The sequence below is a fragment of the Haemorhous mexicanus genome, chromosome 5, assembly GCF_027477595.1.
Source record: "Haemorhous mexicanus isolate bHaeMex1 chromosome 5, bHaeMex1.pri, whole genome shotgun sequence".
In the NCBI taxonomy this organism is placed as follows: Eukaryota; Metazoa; Chordata; class Aves; order Passeriformes; family Fringillidae; genus Haemorhous; species Haemorhous mexicanus.
This window is the reverse complement of record NC_082345.1, coordinates 33,050,095-33,071,206: the sequence shown is the minus strand read 5'-3', so window position 1 is coordinate 33,071,206 and position 21,112 is coordinate 33,050,095. Positions and strand designations below refer to the sequence as shown.

The 21,112-nt window shown below is 36.1% G+C and overlaps 1 protein-coding gene across 1 annotated transcript; it reads right to left on the bottom strand.

The window, feature by feature from the left end:
• Positions 1-8,453: 8,453 nt before the first annotated feature.
• LUM (lumican) lies at positions 8,454-19,656 on the bottom strand. The gene is made up of 3 exons (XM_059846811.1): positions 19,226-19,656; positions 15,229-16,125; positions 8,454-9,485 (listed from the first exon to the last, which is right to left on the bottom strand). Exons 2-3 carry the CDS (start codon positions 16,103-16,105, stop codon positions 9,331-9,333), a joined length of 1,032 nt encoding a protein of 343 aa, XP_059702794.1. The 5' UTR covers positions 16,106-16,125; positions 19,226-19,656; the 3' UTR covers positions 8,454-9,330.
• Between the last annotated feature and the right edge of the window lie 1,456 nt (positions 19,657-21,112).

The following is a 21,112-nucleotide window of genomic DNA, read 5'->3' as shown; positions in this document are numbered from 1 at the left end:
TTTAATAACATATTTTCAGTTCTCTAAAATTTAAATCTTACCTTTTCCTTTTTGTTCAGAGAGATATTTACATGTATTTCTACAAAGTTATAATATTCCTCAGTGTCTCCTGCAATTTTCTATCATCATTGATCTAAAGCAAACTCTTTGCAGCCAACTTGCTCTCCAAAGATAGACACATATTTCTCACATTAAGTATTTTGGAAGATTTTTGTTTTCTTTTTTAGTCCAATCTTAAAGTAACAACTTCATATCAGAAAAACTATTCATGTTCAAAGCCAGAACAATGGCATAAATATTTTGAGGGAAAAGTTAATGGAAAGTATAAAAAAAAAACATAAAATATATTCTAGTACTTTAAATGAGTTATATTCATTTTAAAATTTTGTTGCATAATCATTTTAATTCAGTTTCATCTGTTTGATTTTAACCATTAAACCTATAACAGCCTATTTCATAATTTTTAATCCCTTGCTTTTTTAAACTCAGAATGTCTCAAAAGAAGTTTAGAAGCAAAAAAGACCAAAGTAGTCAAAAAAAAGGAAAGCAGACCTTCAATACATGGGCAGCTTTCACTGACTTCAGTAAGGCTAACATTAAACATGTAATAAATTTTTTTCATTAGTTATGTTTGTACCCCCACATTTCTTGTTTATGAAAAAGTGCATCCTTACCACCAGTAATTTTTGCATTGTTTATGTGCTTAAAAATAAAATAAGTTCTCAAGTATTTCACTCTACTAGCACTCCAGGCCCTTCAGCACCTCTTAAAGATTATCAGGGATTTCTTACAAAGCAGGTGTAAAACTGATTCCTTCATGCATACTAAATATTTTAATAATTTAAGTTGGATTGGATTAATTTACATCTGTGCCTTAAACAAAGGTTCTAGTTTTAAGCAGATGTACTAATTATAGGACAAAAGCCATAACCCCCACCCCCCCCAATTTTCATTATGAATGTCACTTTAAACACCTATATCTTAAAATGTTAAGGACTTGGACCTCCTGCAGCAGAGCTGGTACCCCACATGAGCAACAAGGATGCTTGTCAGCAGGGAGATGGGGAGGGGCAGAGGCACCACTTTGTGAAATTTAAAATAGTTATATGTCCAATTATGAGCCATTTAAGGAGGCTTCACCATGAAAAGTGCATCTATGATTCTTGTTATTCAGTATAAAACTGTTTTGTTTTTGTGCTAAATCTTCACAAAGTCTGAAGTGAGAATTTGGAGGCCTCTTTGCCACTAAAGAAAGAGCTGAGTCCATCTCGAATGTTATACTGAAATTGTGACTCCTGATGGCAGATATCTGCTGTGACACACCTAAATGCATGTTGCCAGACGTTTGCATTTAGCAACAGCAAAAAAGATTGATTTATCTTATGCTTCATGGTGGTCTGAATTTACCTGCTATTTTTACCTGCTAATTATGTCCAGATATTCATTATGCTATCACAGAAGTCCCTGGCAAAGGGACTTGCTGTTTACCTTGTGGAAGGCAGTGGTACTATTTGCATGAAATATTGTTCAGCCAGGGGTCACAATCTGCCCTTTGTGGATTTAGAGACCAGGTATTGGTCCTTATCAAACACACTTTTCCATCCCTTTCAAAGGAGGAGTCCTTCACTAGAAGAAGAATATAGTAAAGTACATTTTCTAAGACTTTCTCAATAGTGTGAATTTCCATTTCTTCTGATGCAAACAAAGCAGAAAAAAAATGACAAGAAATGTCTTCAAAATCAAGAAGAGTGTTTACAATGGTCATACATATTTTCTTACATGCTTCAAAAATTTTTGAGATATCTCTGCAGAGACAAGTGATTGCCTGGGTGTCTAATCAGGCTTTGCAGAAAGCCTGATTTGCATGAAGCCTTCAAGATTATGCACATCTCATGCATTGGTTGTTGAGTCCTCTGTCATCTGGTGTAAAATATTTCTTATTTAAATGTTGCAGTCTGTGGTGATAAAGTTTTACAGACTAATAAAAGACTGTGGCCAAGATTTTCAAAAATGACTAATGGTTTGGAGACTTTTTGTTTTGCAGATCCAACCTAAGACTCTTTCCAGAACCTTATTTTCAGAAAGAGCTAAGAATTTTGTGTTAATGAGGTAATTTTTAACTTGAGAACTGAGTGATCAAAGGCAAATATCAGTGAAACTCAAAGTGCTCCTGAGACCATGAACAATCTCTCAAAAAGTAACGGTATGAAAGGCATTTGTACAACAATAAAAGGAAGGAAAAAATATTACAGTAAAAATACTGCGGACACCCACCCTGAATTTTGGAGATAATTTCTAAGAGATACTGTTGGGTTTGTTCTAGTTTGAGAAAGATGTCTGAAGCTATTACAGGATTTTTACTGCATGTGTCTCCTTTCAATCCACACTGTTAATCAAGGAAATTTGTATTAAAAAAGTATAAAAAAGTGAAGAGCATCATCAACTGCAGGGGGTAGTAGCATCTCCTTGAGAGAAATAATGTTCATGCTTGAAACTAAAACAGCTCATAACCTTGAGAAAGACTAGAAGAGTAAAAAAGACAGACTAGAAAGACCCACTGGGAGGAGAAATGGACAACTGGGACTGCTGTTTGGAGCTGTTCTGTTTTAGCATCTGAGCTGCTGACAGGGAAAAAATGCGTTGCTTTCTTTCAGTAATGGCTGCCATATGTCTCAAATTGAATTTGAAGCAAGGTCTGTTAAGCATCAAGCATGTGTATAGTTCATCACCAGCAAACCCAGGGGTGTACTGCAAGCAGAGCTCGCTCATTAGCCTTGTGCATTGCTCCATTTAGCAAAGGCTGCAATCCAGGGTGCCTAAGTTTGGGCAGTACTTTACAAAAACTGTGTGCCTTGCTCCACAGGACAATCAGTTCATCTGAAACAGGCTCTTGAATTGTCTTCATGGTTACTAGAGAAAAGGTAGTGCTTCAAAAGCTGAAGACAATAAGTCCAGTTTGTGTATCCTTCATCCTATACTCCTAATGGTAGCTCCAGACATCTTCATGGGGGTGTTGACTTTTACTCAGGCTTCAGCCTGCCTATTTCACTTCTGATAACAGGCATGTAGTGATCTCTCTCTTTCTGCCTCGCTGCTCTGAGTTTTACCCAGAGTCAAAAAGACAAAACTTCTATTTCCAAACAGTTCCCTGACCACCAGACAGTGATAGAGCTCAATTAATAATATCTGCTGCTCCTTTTAAAAAACAGCCAAAGGTCAGCAAGATCAAAGAGTCTAAAAGAAAGCAGATGACTGAGCCCTTCAGGCTAGCCCAAGGGACACTGCAGAAAGATCAAAGGACCAGCCCAGATGTTCCAGACCCTGCTCCTATGGATGTATTTTACTCCACATCATTCTTAGTGAACAAAAGAAAGTAAACCAAAACAGATTTAGGAGCAGGAATGCTGCACCTCTCCTAGAAATCTAGAATTACCTGCTTAGACCTCTCAGTGGTAGAAATTGCATTTCTTATTTAAATAGGCATTTTTTGTGCATATGTAGGCAGCTGAAATATAGGGAGTATATGTGGGGAGCTTTCAGTTTAGATCAGAATACACTGGTTAAAGAAACCCTGGGGAACAGTTGGATTGGCTTAATTTGTTAAAAGGAGATGTCACCTGACCTCTTGTTTAGATAGGATTTAGGAAGATAAGATTCTATTCTAAAAGTCCAGAAACAAAACTTTCGCAGTTTACTTTCTGCACAACTTCACTCCCCTATCAAAACTACAGTGGGAACTGAGTAGCTTAGCTGAAAGAGATCTTTGCAGAGCAACACATTTCAGAAAAGAACAACTATGGAAAAGGGCTCAGCTTTTATGGGAAATATATTGGTCTCCTGAATATGCTTCATTAAATAATTTTTTGGCACTCTGTTAACTTTCTCTCTGGTTTGAACTCTTTACCACAGTGACACCAAAAAAGTTCCATGACACAATGCCAAAATCTCGTATTTGTCTTGGCTTGCTAGGTTTACTTTAACCACTATGGAAATGTTACTGTCAATCTCTTGCTTTACTTTGTTTTCATGATTTCAACAATTTCAACACTGAAGCAAATCTATCCCACCCTGGGACTCTATTTTTAAAATGCCAACTCTATCTCAAATTAAAATATCTAACATGCATTTATCAATTACATACATATATTGAGTTGCTGGGACAATTTGTAGCTATTTAGGTGATTTATATTTTCCAGACAACTAATGGTAAATGAAAATATGTATTAGTGATCTGATGCCCATTCTGTAAACATGTATAAGTTTTGAACCATAGACCATCAAGGATTAAATATTCTGAGATAACATCAGGATAGTGAAAACAAACTGGTTTTACTATCCTTTAATTATATCCTTATCCTTAATTTATGTTAACTTCTGTTTTCTTATTTTCTTCTATTATAAAAGAAATCCAAAACCATTTTAATTCATCTTTATTTTAGATCTCCACAGTAAGACAATATATTTCAAGAAATTTAAACTTACACAAAGTTTTGTCCTCTAAAATGAATGACAAGGGTTGCATAAAAGAGAAGGCCCACAACTTAATGAAAAGAAAAAATTATTCCCTTTACAGTAATGATCTGCTACAGTGATTTTGCCACATGAGAAATTCAAGGTTCAGGGGCTTTTTTAATATTTATAAAGAAAAGCCAAATGGCATAAGCTATATGAAAATGCAGCTCTTATTTTCCATTAATTGTAGTAATTTTTGCTCTAATTTTTAATGCAGATACTCTTGGGAAATACTGAAATTAAACATTAGACTATGTGATTTTTATTTTCCTAAATTGCAATATCAGTCATCACTTTCAAGAGCTGGCATTTCCCAAAGCACTTGAGTTTTCTTCCAGAGTCCCAACTCCAAGCTCAAATCTCACTCACCATGACTACTGCAGTCACTGATTATCCTTTCAGATGGAACATGTTGAAACTCAGTCTTTATTCTGCAGATGAAATTCCTCAACACCCAGCCCTTTGATGCAAAGTGACACCACCTTTTTCTTTGAAGGCAGCTCTGGAACCCAGCTCCAGGGAGAATTCATCACCTGTCCCTTTCCAAGCACCATGAAGTGCTCCACAGCCCTAAATAAGGACCTAAATAACCCAAAATAATCAAAGGGGTGTTCTTCAACACAACCTGCCCTTTTCTTAGATGATTCCATGCTCTTCATGGTGGCAGCTGGGAATCCCAGCAGTAAATGCCTAGTTCCTTTCTGCTTTTTCTGTGTAATACTCACCTCAGCTCAAGGCTGTGATTTCCATTAGGAGCAATGCACCTTTTCTTCTTCTGAATTGAGGGTGGGAATAATAATATTGCAGGGGATGGTTCATCTTACCCAAAATTAGGAACCCGTACCAAAAAAATCATTATACACCGGTAATCACAAATGCTTCTTCAAACCAGTGCAGCATTGCACTCAATCTTGAAAACTTACTGGCCTTACTGTTTATTTTTTTGACAGCAAAATGGCTGTAATGGTGAAATCTAAAATGAAGTTCAGGAAACTTTTGTTAATGCATTTTAGAAAGCAGTGTGTGTAGTAAGATGGATGGCAAAATCACTGGAAAGATAATGGAAATAGGAATTTTGAAAGGCTTGTTTAGCTTCAAGACAGCTTATTATTAAATTGGTTTATAACATATGAAATTTATAAAGACTTTCAGTACTTCTGTCTGAAATATTTTGCATGTCTCAATGAAAACATTATCATCAACAGAAATAATTCTTATAAGTATTATTTAATAGGTTCCAAAGTGCCTTGGAACCTATTTATTTGAATTGTGCTCTGGTCAGGTTGACCAAATACTGCAAGAGACTTGTATGCATTGCCCCACACTGGGATTCACAGGGCAAAGACAAAACTGCTTTTTTTTTGCACAGTGCAGCAGCTTTCCTCTTCTTCAGTAGTCAGGTGCATTTGACCAAATCCCTTTGTTTCTACACTGTCATATGGAGAACATAAATATTTCTCTTCTCATTTATTTACCTAATTTCTTCACTTTCTTCCTAAGTAGACTTTATTTTCTGCTTTCTTTAATAATTTCAGAATTAAAAGGTAGCTTTAGCAGAGATGTACCACATAAGAAGGACTATACTTTTAAAAAGAATTTTTTCTAGTAATCATGACTTGTTAAAAATATTGTGTTATTTGATCTGTAGATTAAGAATTCAAATTATGAAAATGAAGATGGTTCACGTTTTAAAACAGGTAGAAGGGGTTTCACCCACAAAGCATCATGTTTATAGCTCTAAAGAGTAGCAATATGTACATTTTAGCCCACAATCACTATCTTATCTTAGAACAGTGTGATAAAAAGTTCTCCAGCCTCTAAAGCTGCTTTTCTTTACATAATGAAGTGATAATTTGCCCTGGTACTTGAACCTGACCTTTCTACATTCACGGTGAGTGTCCTAAAGTGCAGCTAGAACTTTTTAGTTTCTTATTTCAACTGATGTTGAACTTTTCAGACTAAGTAGGAAAGAGAGTTATTTCTGTGTGAAAGTTTTAAGGCCTACAAATTAAGTTCTTTTTCTTATGAATGGAAAGCCTTTTAACCAATATCAGAATCTGAAAAAAAATTCATGACCAAAATGTTCTCCATGAGCACTCTGTCCATTAGGATGGTGGAATGTGTGCTAGGGCTGTCCCACATGGGAGAGTTAGAAGGGATGGATCTCTGATTTCACTGCCACTACTCAGTAAATCACAAGTGTTAAAGTGGGAGCAGATTGGCACAAGCCAGCAAAGATATCGAAAGAAAGATTCCACAGTTCCTGCCTATGGAATCTATATCCAAATGCCAGCAAAGTTAAGATTTTGTGAGTATCATAGAATTTGGAATATGGACTGGAACCTGAAACAAGAAATTTTCCACGTGAATTTCATGCTAAACTCTTCAGCTGTAGAACTGGTTAGTAAAACTGATATTTTTCCCCATTGGTTACTAGTATTCTTAGATTCACAGATTCACAGAAGTTATAAATAAGTTTGAAGAAACATCTGAAGGTTTTTTAGTTCAACCTCCTTCTAAAACAAAGACTAGCTTCAAAGACAAATCTGTCCCTTAGGGCATTGCCCATGCACGTTATGAAGATTTCTGAGGATGCAGAGTCCGCAGCTTCCTTGGGCAATCTGTGACAGTACTTTATGAACTCACTGAGAAGAATTTTTTTGTATGTCCAGCTGAAATTTCTCCTTCTGGAACTTTCTCTTTGCCACCATTCCCTTTTACCATGCACCCTGGAAACTGGACACTTTTTCTGTATCACTCTTTTGGGCAGTGTCAGACTGCAGTAAGACATGGACTGAGACATATGGTATATTCAGAGAGGTTAAGGGAAGCACCTTGGCATTTCCTGGAAAAAAGAAGGTTGAGGGAAGTTCTCTTAACAGGTTCTGCTCTATCATGAGTTGGACTGTTCTCAGTCCCACTGTTCACATGCCTTCATTTTAAATAAAAGTAATCAGTGTACTGAAACAAGCTGAAAAGAATCATACTTTTCTGTTGTGTTGTTTGATTACAGCAATCAAGTGACACATCTCATTATCAGTTTGTGCTCTAGAAGTCTCAGTGTTTATATTTTTACATGAAGGGAACAGTTGGGTTAAAAGCTCTCTGGAAATGGTTAAATACCATTTCTCATTCAATTTCCTTTTCTTTGGGTGTGTTTTGCACGCACTTCCTTCTTCTTTTTCTGTGTTACAATGCCTAGGTGCTACTCCACAGTGATTCCCACCCTGATGTGTTCAGAAAGCCCCAGATTTAGACTTCATTCTGCAATGAAAATTCTAGCCAACTTGTAACAAATTTTACTGTCAATTCTTCCTGTACATGGCTAAAAATCAGCAACATTTATGAATTCCAAAATAAAAAAAAAAAAAAGGGAAATATTTCTATTGTTTTCTGAATCCCTCCTTTTGTTTTAGTCCCAGGTTTCTTTGTGAATTGTGTTTTTGTTTTGAACATCTGGAACTGGCAACGTGCCGACTAAATGGTTTGGTATGAATTGGTTTGGGGTCTTTTTCAGAGGTGATAGTTTCTGCTTTTGCTATAGAAACTAGCAAAGTTTCTGTTTGAGTGATTAATAGTCTAGTAGTTGAAAAGAAAACAGTACCCATGGGATGATCTGTACTTGCAAGCAAGCCACTTACAGCTCTCAGTTGCTAACACATTTATTTCAGTGTATTCCAAGATGCTGACAATATTTGGACTATTTAGTCCTGGGTGGAACATACTACCATGTCTTTTCCATGTGTAGCTGCATTTTATTCACCACCTGTGGTTTCTGAGAGATTTCACTGTTCTTTTGACAATGCTGAAACATTAGTTTGCACGTTTTCACAGTGCCATGGTTCTCATACTGCAAACTTCATAAGGCATCGATTTATTGGCCAACCCAAGTGTGGTGGCACATGTTAAATTATGTCTACAAACATATTGAAACGTCAAAGTGGAGAAAACAGTTTATTTACCCTTACAATAAATGTCAATAATGATAGAATAGCTTAGATTGTCTTGTCCTAACCTGTTTTTTTTTCATTTTATAAAAGAAAGGAACATAGTTGTCAATGATATGGACAAAAAGACACTATTTGATATGTTTTATTTTCTACAGTCTGGTTAAAAATAGCATGCAAGTAATGGAATAAAAATATTTGTATATATGATTTATTTTGAAATAACAATTATACCAGCAATGAATAAAACCTTACCAAGACAGTTAAATGAAAGTATGACAAAAAGAAGAGTAAACAATTATTTAACCTGAATATTTTTTTCCTTGTTGTCTTTCATGTATTCCATTAATATAACAGTGTCATAGGCTCTGAACACATATTTTCACAAATTTTAAATTGTTCGTGTATTCTGAAATCATTTTTTCCTTTGCACTGGGTAACCATATAAAAAAGGCATGATGATTAGGAAAGTTGGAGAGGAATCTTGTATGGATAAAGACTGGCCCATACTGCTCACCATAACTCACAATGGATTCCACCTAACTTCCCTGTGAGTCTGGAACCTGCTGGCATGTATTGCATGCATGAGTATAGAATTTTATGAAGCTGAATCTTTTTAGTCAACTCAGCCAGATAAAGACATATTCTGCATCAGATTTGGTAATTCTTGTGCTTTCTAAATAGAACCATTTGTAAAAATACGCACACGTTCCCTTAAGTTTGCCAAGTCCTTGCTAAATATTCACAAACAGAATGGATAATATGCAGACTGACACTTGCTTTAAGGCATATCCTACTTTTAAAGCACTACCACGGTGTGTTATTCCTGCAGTTACTGCTGCTGGAAGGGACCTGGATGATCCCAGGGGCCTCACTCCAGTGAGATCTCAGCGGCCACCCGCAGGCAGTTGTACATCTCCTGCGGCAGGTCGGCCCGGGTGAGGTTGTTTCCGTCCAGGCGCAGATGTGTGATCTTGGAGTAGGTCGTCGGCCCAACCACCTTGCAGAAGCTGCTCAGTGGGAACTCTGAAGCAAAGAGAACAGAAATAAGAGAAAAATATGAATAACTAGGAAAAATAGGACAAAACCATTATTTTTCTGCTTTTTTCTTAATTTCAGTTGAAAATTGTGACCTTGTTTCATTATACTATTTTCAATATTTTGCATTTACACTGATGTAACTTCCTGTAAATTTATTAGAACTTGAGGGACTTGTGTTGAGAGAGGTTCTTTCTGTTAGTTGTGAGAGGTTCAGAATTTCAAGACTGAGTTTTTCAAGTGCCTTTTTCTTCCAGTACAAGTTTGACTTTTAGACTTCAAATTTTTTATAGAGGTCTAATCTGGCATTTAGAGAAAAGGAAAAACCACTCTTAAAAAAAACTAGAGATGCAAAGAGAGGAATCAGTCAGTTTGTGTACATTACACTGGAAGGGTAAAAGTGTTTTATAAGATATTTTAGAAAGTAAAAAGTTTCTGGAGAAATTGAAACCATGAAACAGCTTTACCCTAAAGAACAGGCACTCCAATGGGTGTCTGTTATTTTGTATGTATTTTATATGTGCCATTTTGATTTACCTGCCTCAGAATGAAATTTGGGTCTAGAGTTGGAGAAGAGTTTTACATTTAAGCTGTGCAGCTGAACCTTTCCACATCAGAATTAGGTGAGTATGAATGCAAAAATTACTTATAAAATATATATCTTTATTGTAATTTATATATCATGTTATATATGGTCTCTATTCAGTTGGGAGATTTTTGGTTCACATAACGCCGGATAGATCTTGAACAGAAATTTGTCTTGTGTCCTATGATCAGTATTAACTGTAAGGTAGAAATTACATGAATTACTGAAGTTCTCTGCTCAGTATGAAGAGCACACCCCCATCCACATTTTATACCTCTTTCATGCAGAGAAGATCTATCCTCAGGAGAGAACGTATGTGAATAAATCTGTTGTCCCCTGCATACCACATTGTGTAATTTTGCAAAGAGAGTCTTCATTCACTGTTTCCTTTGAATCAGACAGAGGATTAATCTGTTGAAAAGTTCTAACTACTAAAGAAACAGTCTGAGAGACTTGTTCTTCTTCAGAACACTGACATTGCATGAATTCACAGAGAAAATACTTTAAAGGGTTAAAGGGACTCCTTCAATGAACTCATGCCTCATAATTTCTGAGACATCAAGTTAGTATTATCAAAATCAAATGCCATTTGATTGACCTTTCATAGGTCACCTTATGGATCTTTTCTATGTGGCTACTTAACTCATCTAAGAAAGTATGATCAAATTGTAGCACTAAAGAAAGTGGAGGAAGTACCTTTCATGCCTTCTCATAAAATTTTGGATTAACATTCTTCTAATTGGATTCTTCCAGGACATACTTTACAATAATTTTCTATCACTAATGAAACATGGCTTTTGTAAACTAAGTATAAATGTACAGGCAGCTCTTTGGAGCAAAAGAGCTTAGGAAATATTTTGGATAGAGATATGGTGTTAAGAGTGGGTAAAGATTCAAGTACCATCCACAAAAGAAGTTGTTTTGAGTAGGAGTTAAGGAAATATAATTTAAAAGTCAAATTTCAATCATCAATTTGATTAAAGCAAATCAAAGCAATTTCCTAAATTTTGTGTAGAGTGCCGCCTTCTTTTGGAAGGGTGAGAGGTGAATGACATCCTTTGGACAGTCCATATTGTAATACAGTAAAATTTTAAGACCTCAGACCAATTCTGACACCCTTCTGGTTCAGAATGTATCAGCACAAGCAAACTAATAGTTGTTCATTAAGAACATATGATCAGAGATTTTTATAGGATTATGTCTGGGTGGAATTTTGCTGAATGAAAGCATAAATTCCTGAGATTTTAACTCATTTTCTTGGGCTATAGGCTATGTCATTGACTATTTAGTTCCTGTTTTCTTCAGATAACTTAGATTTTATTTGTAAAGTTTAAAAGAAACATGAATTCTAATATCAATTTTTTCCATCTTCTTGTCATTCAGGAATGACATAGTAAGTATATTTTTGCTGATGACAAACATTTAAAAACTTTATCAATTTAAATTTTAGGGTTTTTTCATATTGCTACTTTTTAGCATAAATACTTGCATTTGGTTGCAAAAGAAGATGTGCCCATACAAGCTGGATAGATGGTTAACTAACTCAAAGAACATGAACTTCATACATGTAAATCACAAAATTTAGCTGTGATAACAAAACTCTGATTGGTGCTGACTGTCTATGATGCTAAAACCACTTGGGAAGTGGATGGAGATCTTGGCCTTACAGAAGTCAAATGAACTCAGTCATGGACCTCAGTGGGATTTTGTTCCAATATTTGATCCACATCTTTTAAATGTGGGTATCAATTATTTTTATACTCTTAATAAAATTTTCAGTTGTTAAAAGAATATTAAAAATTTTTTAATTTTAGTTTCAGTCTCTAGTAGCAGAAAATAAGACCAGTGGTTCTTGTGGGAGCACTTGATGAGCTGTTACCTGTCTGATCTCTATCAGGAATTGCAGTCCTTTAGACTGGAGTACTGTTGCATCAAATATCTCTGTACTTTACTTCCTCTTTTGTTACACTTACTAATGCTGCAGGTGAAAAAAATGTCTTCCTGAATTGATAAAATTCGGGTTCAGAACTAGTGTAGCTGGAATTTTTTCCCAACATATTTTCCCAACACAGAATTCTTGCATAAGCCAGAGACTGAGAGAATAAGAAGTATTGGGTGAAAATTGGATTTTCATCTAAGAGTACAGTGGGCAACCCTAACAGAATCTGAAGTTACATAGTAATTTTTGTCGGTCTGTTGTCCACTAATCACATGTGACATATTTTTAGATAGTCCATGTTTAAAAACTCCTTTGGGAACTGTTGGAATGAGCCAGATAAAAAACCATAAAGCACCTCCACAATTTAATAAATAGTCTCTTAACTGTCCTCTGGAACATTTTCATTCTCCCCTTTTCTACTCCATTTATGTGGAGTAACCCTATTACTTCCTGGGGTTTCATGTGGAAGCAGCAATTTTCTCCTTAATCCCTTACAAGTACAGATGAAATATGGAGAAGGCCATCTTTGGATCCTCTTCTTGTTTCACTGAACCTCTTTAGTTCTTGGGGTCTTTTTTTCCATCCTGCAGGGTTTCTTTTTGCCTTGAGGAGTCTGTAACACAAGCCTGTGTCTGTGTGTGTGTGTTTGTGTACATGCCTGTGTGTGTATGCAATAATAATGACATCTTAAAGGCATTTCAGTTTAGAAACTGCAGTTTAGGTTTGAGCTATGGAGAAAGTAAAAGCTTTTCTAAATCTTCCATTGTTCTATTCTAGCTTGGAGATCCAATGAGCTCCAAGTACAGCAGATAAAACTGGATTTGACACCTACAATCAATATAATGGATGTGCTTCAATTTATTAGTTAGAAATCAGAGGAGTTACTCTGAGTTTGATTTCTCAACAGTTTGCTATCTGCCTCACCCGCTGCTTCTTGCAACACAGAGGTAAACAGCACCTACTAAGGCATAGCCAATTCTGCTACATATTTTGATGTGTTTATTCATCAGTTCTTGTTCAAAAAACTCAGAGTCACTCAAATAAAGGTATTTCTCAAGCAGATTATTTTTTATGAATGACAATGCACAATGATTGTAGCAAGCCCATGGTGAAACTCATGGACAGTAATTTAGAGAAATATTCTTTCCTGAAATATCAACAAAGCTAATTGATATTTCAGGATAATTCTTTCTTAGACAAATATAAATGTTAACTTCAAGCTTTAAGGTACCTGAGAAAAAGGGAGACATAGCAAGTTAAGAACTCTGGAGAAATATCTTTATGTTAGTTCTCAGTATAATGAAAACTTCAAACTAAGCAAGCACAAACTGAAAGATTATACCTTTTGAGTATCTGAGGACAAATTATCATTACTCCCTAGACAGAGATCTCTCACTGCATGTGTGTACCATAGGCCATCACATGGAACAGAAGCTGGCCTAGTTTACTTTCATAAATCATAACAATTTATTAAGTAAAGGAACTGGTCATTGGTTTGAGGCATAAATAATCACAGATCAATCAACTCAGTTTCCCAAAAGACTAAGCACTCATAGCTGTAGATCAGATGTCATGAATGGTGAAATCCAAGGGCTTTGTTTGCCTTATATTAATGATTATTTCTAATTAATTTTTATACCACATTGTCAATCAGCATCTTAGGGAACTATATATTATGCCTGTAAAATTAGCTGAGAAAATTGATTCTTGAAGTCTGCTAGATTTTATGATAAAGAAAAACAAACAGTAAATCATAATTCTGTTGCATCAGTCCATAGGGTAGTAATGATAGTGTAGCACTCCCCACACCCTTCCCCTGAAAATGCAGTGTTCCATGAACAGCTAAAATTGTTGTCATTGCCCCTGACTCTAATGTCCTCAGAAAAGTGAATACAGCCAAGCTTGGAACCCGTTATCTTGCAGAAGGCTGAGATCATTCTAAGCAGGGGAAAGTGCTTCATGAGAAATTTTAAATCATCATTGTTAACTATTTTAGGAGTGTCAAAGTATCTGGTAGAGTTCCACAGGTTGCTGTATGTAGTGCCTTGAGTGGGAACTATTAACTCATTGTTTTCCCTCATGAAAACAAGAAACTGAGATGCACTAGGAAAAAAAAAAAAAGCCACTGAGAAAAATGAAACATAGTAAATACAAAACATTTCAAAATATCTTTCCCTCAGTCTGGCAAGATCTCCACTAAAACTATTTGGTTTTAAAGGCTACATCTCCATGGAGATGTGTGTATGGAGAAGCTAACACTGATACTCTTAATCCTTGACAGTCACAAGCAGGCAAACAGAAAGGAGGATTTTATGGTTTACTCTGTATCAACAAGCAAGATGATATAAATCCTCCTGAAGAACCATAGTCATATTTGGAATATCTCCCTCTGCAGCTGGAGAACTTCTGGCACGGTGGTGAGGCCTCTCCAGCTCTGCAACACCTCCTTGTCAACCCAGGAAGGGCACAGCCTTGTGAAAGCCCTGTCTCTGCAGAAACCTTCATGGTCTCGTGCAAGGTGCGGCATTTCTGGACTTCAGAAGGAACATTTCTCAAATTTTAAGTGAATGGAGACAAACTTGCCACCTGATCATATGATGCTGAGAATGGGAATGAAAAGAAAGAACAGGGGCAGCTCTTTGGATTTCAAGAGAGGTTTGGAGGGATGCTGCATGAGGCAAGGGAGGAAAGGAACAAATGCAGTTCCTTTGATGTATCTTTTTCACTGCATCTTATGAATTCGTTGTTTACTCCCGTTCTCCTCCCTCCAGCACTTTGATTACCAGCTCCTGAAAGGTTACCATAGTCAGATCCTCACCTGAAATCTCTCTCTTTTTGTCAACTTGAGAATTCTGAACATCTTTTGCACTGATCAAAATTTTCAGGTTTTTTCCCGAATTGTATTAGACAACTCCATTGGCTTCTATGTAGTTACTCCATTTTACACAAGATGAGGGTTTGGGGAAAAAATCCACATCAGTATGAAAGCATAAATTTCTCATTCTGAGGCTATATTGAGTGACTATTCAGTAAATATCTATATTTTAACATGAATGTGGACAACTGTTAGGTAAATGTCAGTGCTCTAACAGTGTAACCAGTACTATTTTTTCAGACTGGTTCATGTGTTATTTCAGATACTTGCATTGACCTTGCAGTATCTTGTCTGGGGTAAACATTAATGAATATGTGCAAATTTAACTTACTGTTAATTTTGTTGACTTGGAGGTAGAAGTTTTCCAGGTTCTCACTGACAATTGGAATGCTCTTCAGCTGATTGAAGGAGAGATCCAACTCAACTAGTGATGTGATGTTGAAGACATTACCTGGTATTCCAGAATCTGTTAATTTATTGTGGGATAAACGTAAATATTGCAGGGCTTTAAAACCTTGGAAGTACTCGTCAGGAACATTGGAAATCTGGTTATTATCAAAATACAGCATGAGCAGGGAGTGAGGCAGTCCTGTTGGTAGCTTTGTAAGTTGATTGAAGCTTAAGTCAAGATACAAAAGTGAATTCAGGCCTTTAAAAGCCCCAGAAATAGAATCTGCTTTCAGCTGGTTGTTCTGGAGGTGAATGACAGTCAGATTCATCAGCCCCTCAAATGCACCAGGATTGACTTTTGTGATCTTGTTGTGACTTAATTGCAGGTCATCTAGAGTTTTTGGAAGCGGTCCAACAGCTTCAGTCAAATTGTTGTAGTTAATGTGAAGTTTCTTCAGGTTCTTTAGTTTAGAGAAGACTCTTCCCTTAATTTTTGAATTTTCCAAATGGTTGTGATCCAGGATCAGCCACTGTAGGTCTGTTACATTGTCAAACGTGTTCTCTTCAATTCCCTCAATCATATTGTTTCGGAGATAAAGGTATTTAATTCCACTTGGTACAATTGGAATGGTTTTCAGCTTAAGATTGTCACAATACATGGCAGTAGGGTAGCTTAAAGGACAATTACACTCTGGGGCACAGACTGCTGCAGATGGCCCAAAGGGATCATAGCCATAATCATCTCCAGGACCGTAGTCATACTGGCAAAAAATGCCACTAATCAACAGCAGAAAGACAGCTAGGAAGTTTAGAGTCATCTTTCTAATGTGTCTTGTTCCTGTATGGTGAAAAGGAATAAACAGGATATAACTTTAGGTTTTTATCTCTCACAGCAATATTTGAAATTTTACCACATAAATATTACATTTAAAAACTAATTATGGTTCCTATTTAAAGTTTTTAATTAAGAAAAAATATTGGGTCGTTAGTATTACATTGTTAATACTGTATTACTGCCCCTGTCTTATATAATCTTCCTTTGCAATGCAAAATTACTGGCCATTTTGCTGTTGTAAGTAAAACTTCTTTTATATCTTTCTGCATTCATTGATTAAGTCACAGGAAAGATGATGAAGTACAAGGTTTTTAAACTTGCTACAGAAGTTTTCAGTTTTTCTGAAGACCACGTTCAGAGGCAGTTCCAACATTTAATTCTACCAAGGCAGTTCCACCATTTAAATTCTACCAAGCATTCCTAATGTGCTGAATTGTCTCACAGCTAAACATGTGGCTATTTGACTTCAGTTTGAAAGCCACAGGGAGGTTAAAACTGAGGGTAATGTTCTCATGCATAGTGTGTTGTTAAGATGTGTGTAGCTTGAAAGCTCTTTTTCTCATGGTCCATGTTCTGTAAAGCATGGTCCACTAAGTTTCATAGTCACCTAAACAAACTAATAGGAATATAAATCATGTTATCTTTAACATGCCAAACAACCAATATTGAATAAGTTTGCAGTGGATCTGAAATGGCTGAATCTGACAGTGGACCTGAAATGACTGAATTTCAGATAGTGAAAATGTTCTTGCAAATTCTCTATACAACAAAGTCGTTGCTTACATTTTATGCCCCTTCTAAATTAATTGAACAATAAAACACACTGGCTTTCCATTGTCAGTTTTTCAGTTCACATACAGCAAAAGGACATTTGGTGTCCTTGGAGGTGTTTGTGATTCAGTATACATGGGGTCACTTAACTCTTTAAGGCCATAGCTTTCTCATCAGGTACTCCACAAGATGTCAATTAATCTGTGAAGACTAGTATCTTGTTTGCACCTCTAACTGGCTAGACAGATGTTCTGCTGGAAAAGTAGGTCTAGAATCAATAAAGTCAGTGAGCTTTGATTTTCACTTGTAAAAGACAAGGCTCCAAGTACTCAACTACTGTTCAGCGAATGAGAGGATTAAGAAAATCCTTAAAACCTTTTTTTTCCTCAAGGAATTTCAGAAAGTATGTGGAGCCTGTAAACAGACCACAAGACATTGATCTCAGATCTGGGCAATCTTCCAGCAGAGTAAGTTTATCTTGGTGTTGTTACACAGAGGACTTAATGTTAAAGTGCAGGGCCATAGCTAAAAAATTTTCCCTAATTCTAAATGTCTTTCCTTCTATTGACTTCTTAAAAGCCATACTATATTCTAGTGAGATAACTATCTCATTTAAAGCATCTCTAGGCAGGGCCTATTGATCTCATGCAGTGCAGCACAAAGAATTTTTTAAAAATGTTCTTATGTTAAGTCTACTCAATAACCTATAAAGTCCCACTGCTAGATATTAAGTTCCTGTCCCCTGAAAAAAGAATCTGATTGCATATCATCTCCATGGTGCTGGTCCCATCACATTTACCTGATTATAAACCCTATGATAATCATTGAAATATTAGTTGACAGTGTGATTTTCTTTGCCTGTCTTTCATTACTTCATGAGAACATGCAACGTGAACATGAGCTCGACCTTTAGTCCCCTGCTGGTGTAAATAAGTACAGCTCATCTGAAAGCAAAGGCTGCAGTAACACAATTCATCTCAAAATCTGATCCTATTTAGGTACTAAACATTACAGAAAGGAAATCAAGTACTTCTGTATTCAAAGTATAAAAAGAGTGTAATGAACTCCTTGGACTACACTCTTTGGCCTTATGGTGACATTTTTTACACACCTCCTTAATTTTATAGTTTTAAAATAACATAGACATGTAAAATGCAAACTCTTTTTTTTTCTGGTTTTAAATTATATTTGTAATGGGAAGTTTTATTATTGATATCATAGTCTTCCAGTCCTTTAAAGAACAGCACAAACTTTTACTGCTCTGCAGAACCCTTCAAGTAACTAAAAATGTTCGACCGGAAGTGTTTTCAATTAATTTATCAAGACGTTTTAGAATTTATGTGACAATTCTATAGTTCAGGGGTGTATGGGCATGTGTGCTACATAAAATTGCAAAGTAAACAGGAAATTTATTTAACTTGTTTTATTAATGCATTTCTCATTCAGGTATCTGAATGTCTCACTGTCAGAAGTGTAAAAGGTTAATAGATCATGCTTGTTTGTTGCAATGAACTACATGACTCCAAAATATAAAATCAGAATACATTCTTAGATGTTTACATTACAACATAAACATGCTTTAATTAATTGCCTGTGCCTGTTCTAAGCAGTTGTATTGCAAAATACCTGTGAAAATATTTGTGAAGTTGCTCAGGCAGCTTGCCAAAGCATACTAAATGGTAAATCCATGATTTTGGGAAAATGCTTGCTTCATTAGGGTAGAAATACTATCCAAGCTATGTTTGACCTTGTCTGTATTTCCTTAATGATTAAGTTATTGTGAAACAAAATAAATATAAAATTAACAGTCAATCAAGTGTAATTCTGTAGCTTAACTTCTTACATAGTGTGCAAAAGACTATATTTTTTAAAAGTTTCACTACTATATTTAAAATGTGTTTCAAAATTAATTAGATCTTTAAAAAATGCCTACTTTTTTCCCTCTCCTTGTTTATGTGATTAATTATTTAAATATCAGGATACGTTGTCTTTTTGCAGAATGAAGCAAAATGATTTAGCAAATGGGGTTGACAAAGCTCTCACTAATATTATGAATGAAAAAGTAAACAGTGAGTAGTCCTACACACTTCTTTGTACTCTATGTCAAGTCTTATTCCGATGTAGAACAAAACAGACTGCAAAAAATTGCAACACTGATGTACAAAATATGTGAAATTGTTCTAAGGAAACTGAGAAAGAGAATCGAGAGTGAAACTGTTGATTTGTGCTCAATTTACAAATTGGCAAACTTATCCTGTCATGTCTTCATGTTCCCATTGCAGCTACACTTAAACAGCTGAACATTACGGTTAAAGCATGCAGCAGCACTTACCTTACTGCCTTCAAGCTGCTTTCCTTAATTCCCAGAGCAGATGCAATAAGAGGCTGTATCCACCAATATATGCTCTAAACAGTGTCAGGAGGTAAAAGTCTGCCAGATCCTCTGTGTTACAAGAGGGAAAAAAAAAAAACCCTAGTCACGCTGTTCTCTGAAGCTGCTATGTCATCATGGTGATCTTGTGGTGTGGCATGTACAAAAATGCAGCTCTCTAATGAAGTGCAGGTGGATACCATATTTTGTACAAGGACAACCCAATCTGTTCCTCCTGTGGGATCAGAGAATGATATTTCACAAACCTGAGAAAGTTAAAAAAACCATAGGTTTATACAAGATTTTGTTTTGTATTTCAGAGGGAAAACATGTTATATTGTAAAAGAAATTGCAAACAGGCTTTTGTTTTCCAACTTATTTTATACTGCTAGACATGAGCTAACACATAGCACTCAGACCTCAATGCTGCTGTTCTTCTTCAGCCAAGTGACTCATTCATTTTTCTGCCTTTTTCTTTAACTCTCTTATGACCACAGTAAAATATCCTTAATGAAAACTTTAGCCTAAGGATCAGATTCAAAATTATCTTTGAATCATACCCTTTTCCACATTACATACTGAGTTCAAAGATTACATATTGGAGTTCAAAGATTCTTCTGCAAATCATTGGAATTGATTTGGTCTGGAGATTTTCTTTGGTGGCTGAATGTATGTTTGTTTAATGAAAACACATCCCAGGAATGGGTTTTGAGCAGTTACTGTAAACTCACTCCATACATTCGTTCATTTTGCACTTACAGTTTCTTCCCGCTTTTCAGAATCTGGAACTACTCAGCTTTATGTTGTCTGTTTCTTATTCCATGGATGTAGTTCAAGAATGCATCTTAAGGCTTGGATGAGATGTTACTTTCACCAGGCAATGTAGAAAAAAATTACATTAAGAAAGTAACAGTTTAAAGGGGATCTTAATGCTTCCATAAGAACTTTCCCTTATCTCCAAATGGAGGATGTCTTCCTTTTTATGGGAAACATCTTTTTTTGATAGATTTGGGTAGGGAAAAATGTCAAATGTGCTTATAGAAAGCACGCACAAGGCATTTAAAGTGTCTTGTGTGTTTAATTGCATTTGATTGTAATTGTTGGGGTAGAAATTCAGGGATCTTGTCCATTTTCAACTTATTATCTTTATGAAAAGTTGTAGTACAGAATGTATTTGGGCTGGAGAACCCTGTCAGTTTCCTGAAGAGGAGCCTGGATATGAGCTTCTCCCAAAATTTGCTGGTGATGCATCTCAGTCTCCAGAGCAGTGAAGGCTACTGGGAGCAGGGAAAAGCCAGTGTCCTTCACCAAGAACAGGAAAGACAACAAACACTTACAGACCTTTGTGATTCTGCAATGCCCCAATTAGCAAACAATTTGCTTAACACAGAGTGCCATGTGCCAGTGCAGCCCACGGGGAGGAAATGTTATGCTTTTGATATTCTGACAACATGCCTGTCTCCCTGGTGTGGGAGAACCATTTGCACTCTGGGAAACACGTTGGTGACAGATTGTTGCTGCATTACTGCTTGAAGGGTGCCAAAAAGTGAATGTGAAGCAGTGGGATTACAATGGTGAATTAATCTAAGTGAAAAACTGCATGGTATCAGGACTAGAAATGTAGAAGTGGACAAAGCTGCTGTTGTTCTGCATGTAGACAAATGGAGACCAGATGGAGTTTCTCATGCACAGAATGATATTTATCTGAAAACTACTTCATTAACTTTAGTTGACCAAGAAAACCTCAACTATGACTTGACTGCAAATGTAGCAACAAGCAGCACTCAGCAAGAGATCAGTTGGAATAAAAAAATATTTTTCATGCAGAGAGAGATAACCTTTAAGGTA